Source organism: Lactuca serriola, chromosome 4, assembly GCF_051521515.1.
Source record: "Lactuca serriola cultivar US96UC23 chromosome 4, Lser_US96UC23_V15, whole genome shotgun sequence".
NCBI classification, from domain to species: domain Eukaryota; kingdom Viridiplantae; phylum Streptophyta; class Magnoliopsida; order Asterales; family Asteraceae; genus Lactuca; species Lactuca serriola.
Genome location: NC_136411.1, coordinates 159,897,820 through 159,910,980, shown reverse-complemented (window position 1 = coordinate 159,910,980; position 13,161 = coordinate 159,897,820). Strand labels below are relative to the sequence as shown.

The following is a 13,161-nucleotide window of genomic DNA, read 5'->3' as shown; positions in this document are numbered from 1 at the left end:
GATTTATTTCTTTATCTTTAGAACACTCTAGCACGAAGATCCTTGTGATTTTTCAAAAGTCTGGTTCGTGGTACTTACTCTCTTTTCAGTTTCGCGGTTCAACTAAAGTTTACTTAAAAGCAAAAGTTTGTTTTCAGAGCGAAAAGTGATATAGGCTTAAAATCGAAAGGGGAGAAACTATCATCTTCATCCTCAAGAACTCATCAATAGTGGGATCTTCTGAAACTCCTTCTGTTCAAGAACACACCGGGCAATCATCCCTTCTCACCATCAAGCAAAACCAAAACCTGATTCTCGATCTCGATCCTCTCAAGTACGAAAGCTACATGTTGTCGATCGTTGAGTGCTTGAAATACTCACCACTGGTTAAAGTGTTGACCACGTCAGAAATTGTTCTGATGTCTCTTTTGTCAAAGGCTTACTCCACTGCTTGCTACATCAAGGAAGAACAATGGATCACGTTTGAAGTTCACAATCAAAAAACCTCAATCACCAAGTCCCGATTTTGCTCCTTGCTAGGGTTTGCTCAGACCGCTGATATGGTAGACTCTCACTCCATTTCAATCGCTGCCATCATGGAGATGTTCTACCAAATGGGGTACAAAGAAACCCTAACCACAATTTCAAAATTCGGGAAGCCCAATCTGCCACCGCTATGGAATGGGCTCTTTACCCTATTGTTCAAACGCTTTTTTGAGTGTGCAACTAGTTCGGATTGCGCCAGTAAGTTGTTTATGACGATTATGTATGGGCTCTACAATGGTATCAACATCGATTTCGGAGCTGTTCTTTGGGCTCAATTGGCACGAAGCACCCATTCACCAACGAGATATAGTGAAATCTCTTGTGCTCGATTCTGGACAATCATTATTCAAAGAGCAATCGAGAAGCACAACATTCCAGTGATGCAAGACTCTTTCATACCACCAACATTATCCTTGCTGATAATTCAAAGTTTTCATTTATTGGCTCAATTCCTGAAGCCATGTTTCAAGATGTTCCTGCACCAAGTAAAATCATTGAAGCTTACAGGAAACTCCCTGTTTCAGGTTTTCGTCCTTTGACACCAGAGATGTAGTCAATAATTAATGAAGCCGATAAACCAAAGAAAGGAGGGCATAAGGGGTGCAAGAAAGGGGAAAGGAAACAAAGTGATAAAGAGGGTCAGTCCAAGAAACAAAAGTCACAAGTTGACTCGTCTACACCAACTCCTTCTCCAGCAAAGAAGCGAAACTTAAAGAGAAAAGCTCGCAAGTCCAAATATCCGACTCCTAGTGAAAGCGAACATTCGCAATCTGAATCTCAATCAGATGTTCGCATTGAAGTGGCGGAGCCTGTTCAAACCGAAGACACTACAACAACTTCTCAACCAGAGGTTTCGCAGCCTATTTCCACTGCTCTTTAGGTAACTATCAAGATTCCTGTCTCAGTTTCAATTTTCACTGATTTTGTTGAGACTGTTTTCGTTCCCTCTCCAACTACCACCACTTCAACTCATATCTCTATCGCTTTGTGCCCACCTGTCTCCTTAGGTGTTTCGCAACCTCCACCCATTTTCACCGATTCAACAACCACACCAGCAACAACTGTTGAGCCTCCTGTTTCTGTCAACGCATCTGATGCGGGGCGGGAGCTTTAGGTTTCACAACTGGTCATTCCACACCCCCCGTTTCCCCTCTTCACTACAATGACCCAGACATAATTTTCGGGGATGATGACGACTTCGTAGGATTCACCTACAATCCATTCAACATCAGGACTGAAAGCAATGACGAAGGCCCTGTCAAAAGAGGGAAAATCAAGGCGATAAATGAAAAACTAGACTCGTTGCTTAATGTTGCAAAGTCCTCATCCACAGATGATTATTGTCAAGCGATGGTCAAGTCCATTCTTGAGACCCTTACTAAAGAGCATTCTGCCAACCTTGAAAAGATAAACAAGGCAATAAATGACTCTACCACAGTCTGCAAAAAAATGACCGAAAAAGTCGATAAACTAATATCTTATGCTCAAGTTTTAATGGAGAAATTCTAGAGCTCCTTTGAGTCCAACGCTGCTAAGGCTAATGAAGTCATTGCTGGCTTGGGCTCAACACTCAAAACTAAGAAGGCAAAACTTCAAGAGGTTCAAACTGGTCTTCAAACTGACCATGACAAGTTCCAATCATCCATCTCCTCTCAACTCTCTAAGCTTCAATAAAATATGGCTATGGAGAGCAAAATAATGGATGCTCTCGCCATCAAGACTGAAAAGGTGAAAGTCTTGATACTCCAGCTTGAAAATGTTGAGAAGATAGTCAATGATTTGTTATCAGAGAAAGTTGTTATGAAAAGCTACATTGCAAAAGTCAATGGCATGCTTTCGGATATCATTGAGACTCGCGACTCAATGATCACTATTATGGTAAAGAATCATCTTGCTGAGAAACTAAGGCCTTTCTTCGCAATGCTTCATCAGCTGGAAGGTGTTTCGGAGTCTAGCTCCATTCTAAAACAAGGGGGAGAAGGTGTGTCACAATCTAAGAAGGAAAACCCCAAACCTTCGGTCAAACACACTGTCAAAAGCGAATCTGAGCCTAAAGGCAATGAAAAACTTTTCAGTGAAGAACCCACTGTCGACAATAGCGAAGATGAAGAGCCTGATGAGAACGAGCTCAAAAGAAGAAAGGCACGAGATGCTGAAATGGACGAACATCAAAGAATAATCCGAGAGGCTGAAGCGAAAGAGAAAGCAGAATGCGAAGCTCAGGTTACTTTAGAAAGCCGAAAGCTTTTATTTTTAAAGTGAACCATAAAGCGAATTCAGAACAAAGCTGTGGATATGCCTACTCAATATTGGCTAGAACTAGTTGTGTCATTCGAGCTTCAAAATACACAAGATTCGCAGTTGGATCTGCCAATAACTTTGAAAGCCTTCAAGTTTCACTCCTTTGTGAAAGTAGCGAATGTCCCTTCCACTGATAATGGTGTTGATCAATTGCTCTTATCGTTCTATCTCAAGCACATGAAGCCATAGTATGAAAGGTGGAGTGCTAGCAAGATTACTGCAGTTAGGGCTGTCAAATCGGGCAGTCGTGTCGTGTTTTTGTCTGACACGATACGACAAGGTTTTGTATAACACGAACACGACACGACACAATGTCGTGTTTTTTTTCATTAACACGAAAACGAACCAATTAAAACACGACAACACGACACGACACGACAAATATAATATTACATAACTATTAGTGTATTTCGTTCATACTTAAAGGTATATAACTCAACAAAAACGACAAACATGAAAAACACGACAACCACATGCTTAATCGTGTCAATTTCGTGTCGATTTATGAACACGGACACGACATCGTCTTTTTTAATCTTAAAACGAAAACGACACGAACACGAATTCAAATTTTGATTTCGTCCCGATTTCGTTTCATTTCATGTATTTTTGTCGTGTCGTGTCATAAATTGACACCCCTAATTGCAGTGAAGGTCATAGGTCTGATAGAAACCAAAAGCTTCCCTAATGTGAAGTTCAAGGTTGTGAGAGGTTCTGCTAGTCAGGTTTACAAATTTACTCACACAGACCTACCATGCCTAAATCCCTATGACCGGATCATGCTTTACAACTTATTGCTGAGAGACGGTCAGAAGTACAAGCCCGTTATTGCTCACCTAAAATTGATGATAGTTTCGTATGTTCAAGAGGTTGGAAAAATGGATGTGGAAATAGTTGTTGTATTGTGAAGGAAGCCATTTATTCTCCCCAAAGAAGCTCCATAAGGGTTTGAAAATTTGAATCTTGGGAAAATATACAAGGAATGATGGTATGTGGTCTTTTAGGAACGAGAACGAAATGATGCAGACTTTCACAAGTTTTGTTTCTTTCTTCCTGATAAACACCTATACACAACTTCTTGCCTAGCGTATATTTTAGACATGGTAAATAAATTCAAGAGCAACAGCAAGGCAGACAAGAAGTGTATTCGGATATGATTCAATGGTATATCCAGGTTCGTAAGTCTCTGCTGAGTATCATTCTGAAAGTTTTTCAAGTGCAGAAGCGAACTCGGCCTTGATGGACTCTTGCCTCAATTACCGCAAAGAGGGAGATTGTTAGTAATATTATGTTGTGACATAGTGCGTATTTAATAGTCCATTTATGTAAACAGGCTTGGGCTTGTCCACCCGTCATTTATTAGGGTTAGGGTATTTAAGGTGCATGCATGCACCGTATTTCATAACTTTGGCAATTAGTCTTTTAACCCAAGACACGCCTCTACAGTAGCAATTCTTAATCGATTTCTTCTGAGGCTGTGGAATTTAATCATTCAGGATACTTTGAATCATTGTTCTTGTTTTTATTTACAATCTGTTTTGAATCTAATCAATCTTTCAAGGATTAATATCCTAACTATATATATATATATATATATATATATATAAAGAGAGAGAGAGAGAGAGAGAGAGAGAGAGAAAGGATAATTTGAGAATTTATAGTTTCCCGAGAACCCGAAAACTAAAAGTGGACCGTCAGATTAAAAAAAATTAAGGGCTAAGATATTTTATGGCACTTTTGTAAATAAATGGGAAAATTAAACACAGGGGTATGGTTCTGAAATTAATCTAAGGGCATTTATGGTACTGAAAAGATCATTCCCCCCAAATCAATCCCCCTTTCTCTCAAATCCCTCGATCGTCTTCGTCTCATCATCCTTCTTTCTCTTATAGCTTCATCGTCGAACGTTGACCAAGAACCAGCATTTGAAATCTATGGTTTTCCTCCGTCAACTGTCTCCTACTCATTGAATCAAGTAAGGTGAAGACTCTACTCGACTCGTTGAAAATTTTTCACTCTTCACTATCCGCCATCAGACTTTGCCTTTACCACCGTCGTTGATTCGTCGATTACCGGATCCGCCTCTTCAATTGACCCCCTGAGAAGTTGAAGTTGGAACAAAGCCCTCGATTGAGACAATTTCCAACTCGATTACGTGAAAAATGAATTAAAAGCGTTCACAAAGCCCTCAATTGTGACGGTGACGAACTCAATCTGCAATACACTATGATACAGGTATTTGTACACATTTATCAATATTTACTTACACATGTATACATAATCTCATACATACTACAGTTTCCCCATTTTTATATCCACCTATAAACTATATCTGTCTGTGTGTGATTATTATTGGATTTCTATTTTTGATCGAAAAATTCACCTATTACGAACCGATAACTCGTTGTTCTGGTCTGTACATACGTTTCACTATTTTGTTCTGAGTACAGATTGTGCACATAACATGTTTGATGAATTGCCACTCAATCAAAATCTTGGGTAGTACATTCATATCTAGAATCACATCATTCCAGTAGAACACACACACATCTGAGAACTGTATCTTGTGTATTTTTTTCAAAGCATTAGCTATAAAGGGTTGTGGATATGGAATTATGCCCGAAATATAGGATGTTGTTGAAGTATGAGTTGCCAAATTTGCATCTTCCTGCCAGATTTTTCTGCCCCACATGTCCATATGTTAGCCAAATAGATTTTTCTTGCTAAATGTGGTGTTCTTTTTGCATTTTTACGTAAATGGTGTTCGTTTGAAATAGAGGAAGTCAAGTATATCATTATTTGAAAATCAAGTGACTTGTATTGTAGACCAATGAGGTTAAAATTGTCTTTATATATAACTTTTGGTTATAACTTGTAAGCTTGATGAGAAACAGCTCCAGATATCCAATATAAGTCTTCCAAAACGCGGTTGAAACGCCATAAAAAATAGGTACGATTCTTTGATTCACATGGATTTGTTGTGGTAAATTTAGTTTGAAGCTTTCAAAGTTAATACTTCATATCATTTTTTGACATGACTTGCATGAAAGCATGAACATTGTTCCTTTTTACAGAATGTTACCATGAATGCTAACATCGTATCATGAATGTTCTTGATACAGGACCATGCAATCCAGGATGCTTAAAATCTGGTTAACCAACCTAAAGTATATGTCTTAAAGAACCATTTGAATGTATGTTTGATGTGTCACAATCATTCAGATTTTCCATTCAGGTTCCTATTAAGCTATAGTTGTGAGAGCTTTCTATAATTGTAGATTTCTTGGATTTCAGTTAATTCTCACATAATATCAAAAAGTTCATATAGAAAAATGATGATGAGTAAAGATATTTACATGTGAATCACTTGTGATTCACATGTGAATCATTTGTGATTTACATGTGAATCACATGTAATTCACATGTAAATCATGTAAATTTTTTTTTTTTTTAGCCATATAGTTTATTTTAATTGCTTTTATATTGAGCTTCATGAATCACTTGTGATTTAAATGTGAATCACTTGTGATTTACATGTGAATCACATGTAATTCACATGTAAATCATATTAATTATTTATTTTTTTCTAACTATATAGTTTATTTTAATTTGTTTCATTTTAGCAATATATCACAAGTGAATCATATATGAATTACATGTGATTCACATTTAAATTACAAGCGAATCACATATGATTCATAAGTAAATCCCAACTTATTCACATATGAATTACATGTGATTCACATGTAAATAACATGTAATTCACATGTAAATCACAAGTGAATCACATATGAGTTACATGTGATACATATGTAATTCACATATAAATCACATGTAATTAAAAATACATGTCATACACATGTATTTTTTGGGAGTTTTCTTTCATTAATCAATTTTTTTTTATTTTTCTTGTAGATTTGGAAAAACTTGTGGAAAATATTAAAGAGATGAAAAAATGATAAATTAAAGAAAATATAGAACACGAAGACATAAAAATGCTTTAAAATTTTGTAGTAATTTTTATTTTCTTATATTCTATTTTGTATCGAATAAAATACTTGTACTATTGTGTTTATATATTATTAAATAAAAATGAATTTTTTTTATGATTACTTACGAATATTATAGTATAAGAAAGATTCATATATGTACTTGAAAAATACACATATGTGCAGCTAAAACGTTGATATTTTTTGTTAAAAAAAATTAGAGCTTTTTTTTAAATACTCTAGTTATTTTTTAATTTAATGATTTTTAAAAATTAACTTTTTTTAAAAAAATGCAGTTTTATAAAAAGTTGCAGGTTGTTCGAAAAAATTACAGTTTTTTTTAAAAAATTTCAGTTTTTTCAAAGAAATAAATTTTTTTTTAAATTGCAGTTTTTAAAAAAAAAATTATTTTTTTTCAATTAAAAAAATGAAAAAATCTCCATTTAAAAAAATCAAAAATTATTTTTTTAACAAAATCTGAAATTTGATTTATTATGTTAATTTTTAGAATTTTTTATTAATATTTCCAATAACAAAAAAAATAAACATTAAATGAGATCGGTAAGATGACAAGCATGCCCTTAACGAGTTAATGTTGATCTAACGCTCCACCTTTAGTTCTCAGGTTCTCGAAAAACTATGAGTTCTCAACGGATATCACACATGTGTGTGTATGTGTGTGTGTGTGTGTGTGTGTGTGTGTGTGTGTATATATATATATATATATATATATATATATATATATATATATATATAGTCCGGATCCAATAAAAAACGAAAAAATGATAGGAACCGCGAGGATAATTTTTCACCACCCGTTTTGTCAATGACAAATATCATACATAATTACTTGGTCGTAATGTGTTCGCATGCGGCGCACATTTATGGAACGTAATACGGACTCGAATAAATAATCATTTGCAATGAACATCCATTGAAAATCATTTAAATAGGTTTTTCTTTTCAATTTCTTTTTTTATTTAAATAATTTTAAAAAAATAGAGAAGCATAAACTCGGTTTTTCAGTTTTTATATTTTTTTTGTTTTTTTTTCGATCTTTTTATAAAATATTAAAAAAATAAAAATAAAAATAAAAATAAAAATAAAAAAACTTTTTAGAGCAACATATACTCGTTTTTCAGTTTATATATATATATATATATATATATATATATATATATATATATGTGTGTGTGTGTGTGTGTGTGTTTTCCATTTTTTAATTAATTTCGCGCTTTTTATTTTTCATTTGAATTTTCTTGTGTTTTTTTGTTTTTGTTTTTAATTTTTAATTTTTAATTTTTTACTTTTTTCACTTTTTTATATTTTTTAATTAAATATCGTTTCAAGTTTATAACTTTTAGTAATTGTAAAAGTTTCGAATCATAATGATATTAAGCAGAAAACTATTTTTAGATGATATTTCTTTGGATCATCAAAATATGAATTACATCATTATCGATCATATTATTTTGAATTATTATATTTTGGATCATATCAAAATTAAATAATGTTATTGTTCAATATAACATTTGAATCATTATATTTTTTTAAATCGTAAAAATATAATAATTAAAGATCATAAAATATTTAAATCAAAATAGTTTTAGATTATAACGAGTTAAAAGATAATAAACATATTGAATCATATTTTATTGAATCATAAATATTTCAAATTGTCTAATTTTATCATATTATATTTAATATTTCTTTTAGAAAAAAAAACACTTGTAAATTTTTTATAATAAAGTTTGTTATCTAAACAACCTTACTTTTTAAAAAACAAATTTCAAAAAAGTTCATACTATAAATCATAAACCTTAAAAATGATTTTTCATCTGGTAAACAAACAATTTTCAGTCATATTTTTTGAAAAAAGTTATAATCATATAAACAAAACGTTGGTATTCTTATGTCCTAACGATAATATTTTTGAAAATTTTCTTTTACGAACTCACTAAAATATTATTACGAAGATTATGTGTTTTACTCTTTTGAATTTGGATAAAAAAAATTGTTAGATTTTATAAAAACAAATATTTCTTAAAATTTAAAATATAAACACTTCAAAAAGTTATTGTTTTAAAAAAAAATTAAAAAAAAAAGTCACTACTATAATAAGTAGAAGTATTTTTAAAATTTTATTATTCTTGGAGAAACTTTTTTTCTTGGTTGGTTTTTATAAAAAAAAAATATTTTCAAAATTTTTGGTTATTATGCTATATCTTTTTTTTAATTGAAAAAAAAAATTAAAGTTTTTAAATTTTAATTCTTTACAATAATATTTAAGAAATATAAAATTTTACCCATAACAATGCATGCAATGAATGCTTTAAAATAACCAATAACAAATATATGATCTTACTCCCATCAATACGTACATAAAACGTGTTTAAGAAATGTAGTTCGGTGATGTAAGTTTTAACTTTTATTTGTGCATAAGTGTTCATCAAACCTAAATTACATAATAACCCAAATATATTTAAAATAACTTAGGAACTATGAATTATTTTTAATAAAAATTAATAGTTCATAGTGTCAAACATTAAATTTTCTTTCATTTTCTTTCTTTTAAGTTTTCTTTTCTTTTTTATTTTTAAGTAAAAACATAAAGCTTGATGCCTAACATGCTAATAATATCTTAATGACTAAAAATCATGTAGAAAGTTGATCATCTTTTTAACTTGTGTTTTGATATGGGTGATCAAGTAAGTATTTGATACATGAAAATGAGTGAAGATCATGCTTAGGTATAGGAGAATGTGTGTATAGAAAACACAAAGAGACATTCCCGCATTTCAAAGCTTTGGAGTTGAAAGATGGCAGGCAATCTTGGGAACTTCAGTGGATTGTTTCCACTTTTATTAGTAAAAAACGTAAAAAATGGGGTTTGATCCAATGTTTTGGGAATTTTAATGAATGCTTAGATGTAAATGTTGTACTTTTTTCCATCAAACTAAACAAGGTAACATTTCAAGTTGACTTTCATTTTGACCCTTGAATTAAAATAGGGGACGCTTGCAAATGTCTTAGGTTTCCACCATTTTTAATCTGTTATATTATGTTTGTTTACTTAATTAGCTTATTTTGTGTAGTTAATAAAGTCAAAACCATGTTTTAATATTTTAATATAAACATATATGAAATAAGTTAATGAGGAAAGGCAAATAGGCGACTGTGGGTCAAAAGAAAAACCAAATGGGTCATATATGAGGGAAAAGAATGCACAAACGAAAAATGAACTTATTAAACTGATTGTTATACCCGTGCGATGCAACTATTGCTCCTCCGAGATATAGTTCCCCATGTCTTTGAAAAACAATATAAGAAAAAAGAACAAGCAAAACAAGATTCATATAATTATCATATAATATGTTTCAAAATTTCTCCAAAACTCATATTCAATGTGCATTTAAGAAAAGCCTTGCCCTGAAGATACATATATTGAGCTCACTTTTTTCCTTTTTCTATAAAGGTTTTTAGGTTGATACTTTCCAGCAAAGGTAGTATATATTGATAACGAACATGACGATTACTAATATGAAGAGGCTCACTCAAAACCTAAAACCCTAAATAAAAACATATTTTCAGATTGATAACTTCGCTACATACTAATATCATATATATATATGTATCCTCTGAGATCTAAAGAGAAGAAAACTCCTCTTTTTCCCTTTTGTAGTTTATAAGTAAGATAAGGAAAGTAACATGAAAGCATGCAACAACCTTTCTTAGTTGTGACTGGGAGGATGTGTCTTTGGTGGAGAATAATCAAGATTAAAACCAGGTTGCTGATGTATCCGCTTGTTTCTAGGAGGGACTCTAAAAGTGACACTAGTATGTGACTTAGGTTGATGTTGATGTTGATGATGATGAACCTCTTCTTCTTGAACCTTCTTTAACTTTTGGTCCTTATTCACGTCTTTCTTGTTCTGTGATTTAGAGTCTGTTTTCTTGTGATCATCATTATCAACCTTACTGCTCTGATCCTTTCCGTTTTCCGTCATTTTGAGGTTATGTGACTTAGGTTGATGTTGATGATGATGATGAACCTGTTCTTCTTTAACCTTCTTTAACTTTTGGTCGTTGTTTACGTCTTTCTTGCTCTGTGATTTAGAGTCTGTTTTCTTGCGATGATCATTATCAACCTTACTGCTCTGATCCTTTCCGTTTTCCGTCATTTTGAGGTTCAAATGATCAGGAACTGTGAGTAGATCGTTCTCAAAACCCTAAAAGAGTTCAAAAATAACGTTAAGGAAAGCGACAATTAACATTAGGAAGAAGAAGAAGAAGAAGAAGGAGTTGTCTAAGTAAGCTGACCTTGATGGTGGGATGGCTGAGACGCATTGCATTGTCATCCATGGCCAAACTGTCAATGCTACTAAGATGTCGACCAGTGCATTCATGTGAAAGGCACATAAATAAAATAAGAATACCTGATGATGATAGTTTCATCGGCATCGTCATTAAATGAGAGAAGATCATTAACATCATCAAGCCGAGAAATGTTTGCTTTGAATAACATGCAATGTGTGAAGATGGAAATATGAAAGGAGATATGGTTAGCCTCCTTTTCTCCTATTCGTGCCTCTTGTTTTTCTTCTTTCTATCTCTCTCTTAGCTCCCAAATACTTGTGAGGGACAAACTCCGCAAACTTCTCCTAGCTAACCACGGAAAGAGTGCACACACACACTTATATATATATATATATATATATATATATATATATATATATATATATATATATATATATATATATATATATATATATATATATATATATATATATATATATATATATATATATATATATATATATATAGATTCAAATGTTTTCATTATCTATTGTGTGCATGTATGATTGATTCTGGATCAATCATTTTAGTTATTTTAAGAAATTAATTAATGTATATTAAATGTTGAAGATGTAATTAATATCCATTATATCTTCAACATGTAATATGCATTAATTACTTTCTTAAAATAACTAAAATGATTGATTCAGAATCAATCGTAAATGCACACAATAGATAGTGAAAACAAAATAACCTAACCCTATATATATATATATATATATATATATATATATATATATATATATATATATATATATACACACACACACACATACAGAGAGAGAGAGAGAGAGAAGTTCAATAGATAACCACTGTTAATCAATGAACAAAAAAACTAATCCAAAGCATTTGAATTTAAAGCGATCAACATCAAAATAAGGCATTGTAGACTTTTACAATTAACGTCATGTATAGGATTATAACAAAACTCACTTTCTTTTTTATAGTTTAATTTTTTAGGCATGTTTTTTATCGAAAAAAAAAAACTAAATATACCGTTGTTTATGATTTTTCGTACTCTTTCTATAAAGATCTATATTTATATATAAAACAATATATATTTTTTTTTCAAAAAAAACTCACTTCATTTTCTTTGTTTTTTTTTTAAGTTAAGAACTATTTTTTTTATCAAAGATAATTAATAAATATATATATCAAAATTCATATTTTATGGTACTCTTTAAATATAGATTCACGTTGATGTTTAAAAAAAATCAAATAAGATTCGCATTCTGAATCTGCTCAGATTTACAGTATGAATAATAGTAACTCAGATTCACAATTTGAATTCTAAAAACTAAATTATATATAGTTCGAATTCATAATGTGAATAATTCCATTTGCTGATTTTACAAAACTAACTTACAAGTAATCAAAATGTTAAGATATGATAAAACTACATAGAAATATATTTCGATTCATATGTAAATTTAATTCAATTTGTGAATGATCAAAAAGTTGAAATAGTAAGTCAAATTCAAATTGTAAATATTAAAATTTAAATATTTACATTTTAAATTCATAGTGAATCTGAGCTGATAGAGTTTTTTTTAATCGATGTTGATGTTTATTAATAGAAAACGAAACATTGACATTTTTTGTATAATTACTTTTTTTTATAAAAATAAATTTATATATTGAAAAAGAAAACAAAATGAAGTGCATTTTTTTTTGAAAAAAATTGCTTTTTATATATCAACATAGATATCTATGGAAAGATGACGAAAAATCATGAACAACGAGATATTCGGTTTTTTTCGATAAAAAAACACAGCTTAAAAAATTAAACGAAAAAATATAGGTTTTTTTGTAAAGATCTGGGTTTTATGGTATAATATGGTATATGTGTGTCTAATATACATGTATACATCTAATCCCTTAGGCGTTGATTATTATGATTTTCGATGTTCACCATTGGTTCCTTGATTACTTGTTCATAATGGTTCTCTATTGAACCTCACCAATATATATATATATATATATATATATA

The 13,161-nt window shown here is 31.1% G+C and overlaps 1 protein-coding gene across 1 annotated transcript; it reads right to left on the bottom strand.

The window, feature by feature from the left end:
- Positions 1-10,215: 10,215 nt before the first annotated feature.
- On the bottom strand, positions 10,216-11,410 carry LOC145100415 (uncharacterized). Its single transcript, XM_079037698.1, has 2 exons — positions 11,136-11,410; positions 10,216-11,044 (listed from the first exon to the last, which is right to left on the bottom strand). The coding sequence occupies exons 1-2, from the start codon at positions 11,307-11,309 to the stop codon at positions 10,547-10,549; spliced, it is 672 nt and encodes a 223-aa protein (XP_078893824.1). The 5' UTR covers positions 11,310-11,410; the 3' UTR covers positions 10,216-10,546.
- Between the last annotated feature and the right edge of the window lie 1,751 nt (positions 11,411-13,161).

Bases quoted from the DNA above. Each gene is read 5' to 3' on its own strand.
- LOC145100415 (XM_079037698.1), bottom strand. From the start codon at position 11,309: ATGATGTTAATGATCTTCTCTCATTTAATGACGATGCCGATGAAACTA. The intron at 11,045-11,135 runs GTCAGCTTACTT...GAACTCTTTTAG, and splicing joins TCAGCCATCCCACCATCAAG to GGTTTTGAGAACGATCTACT.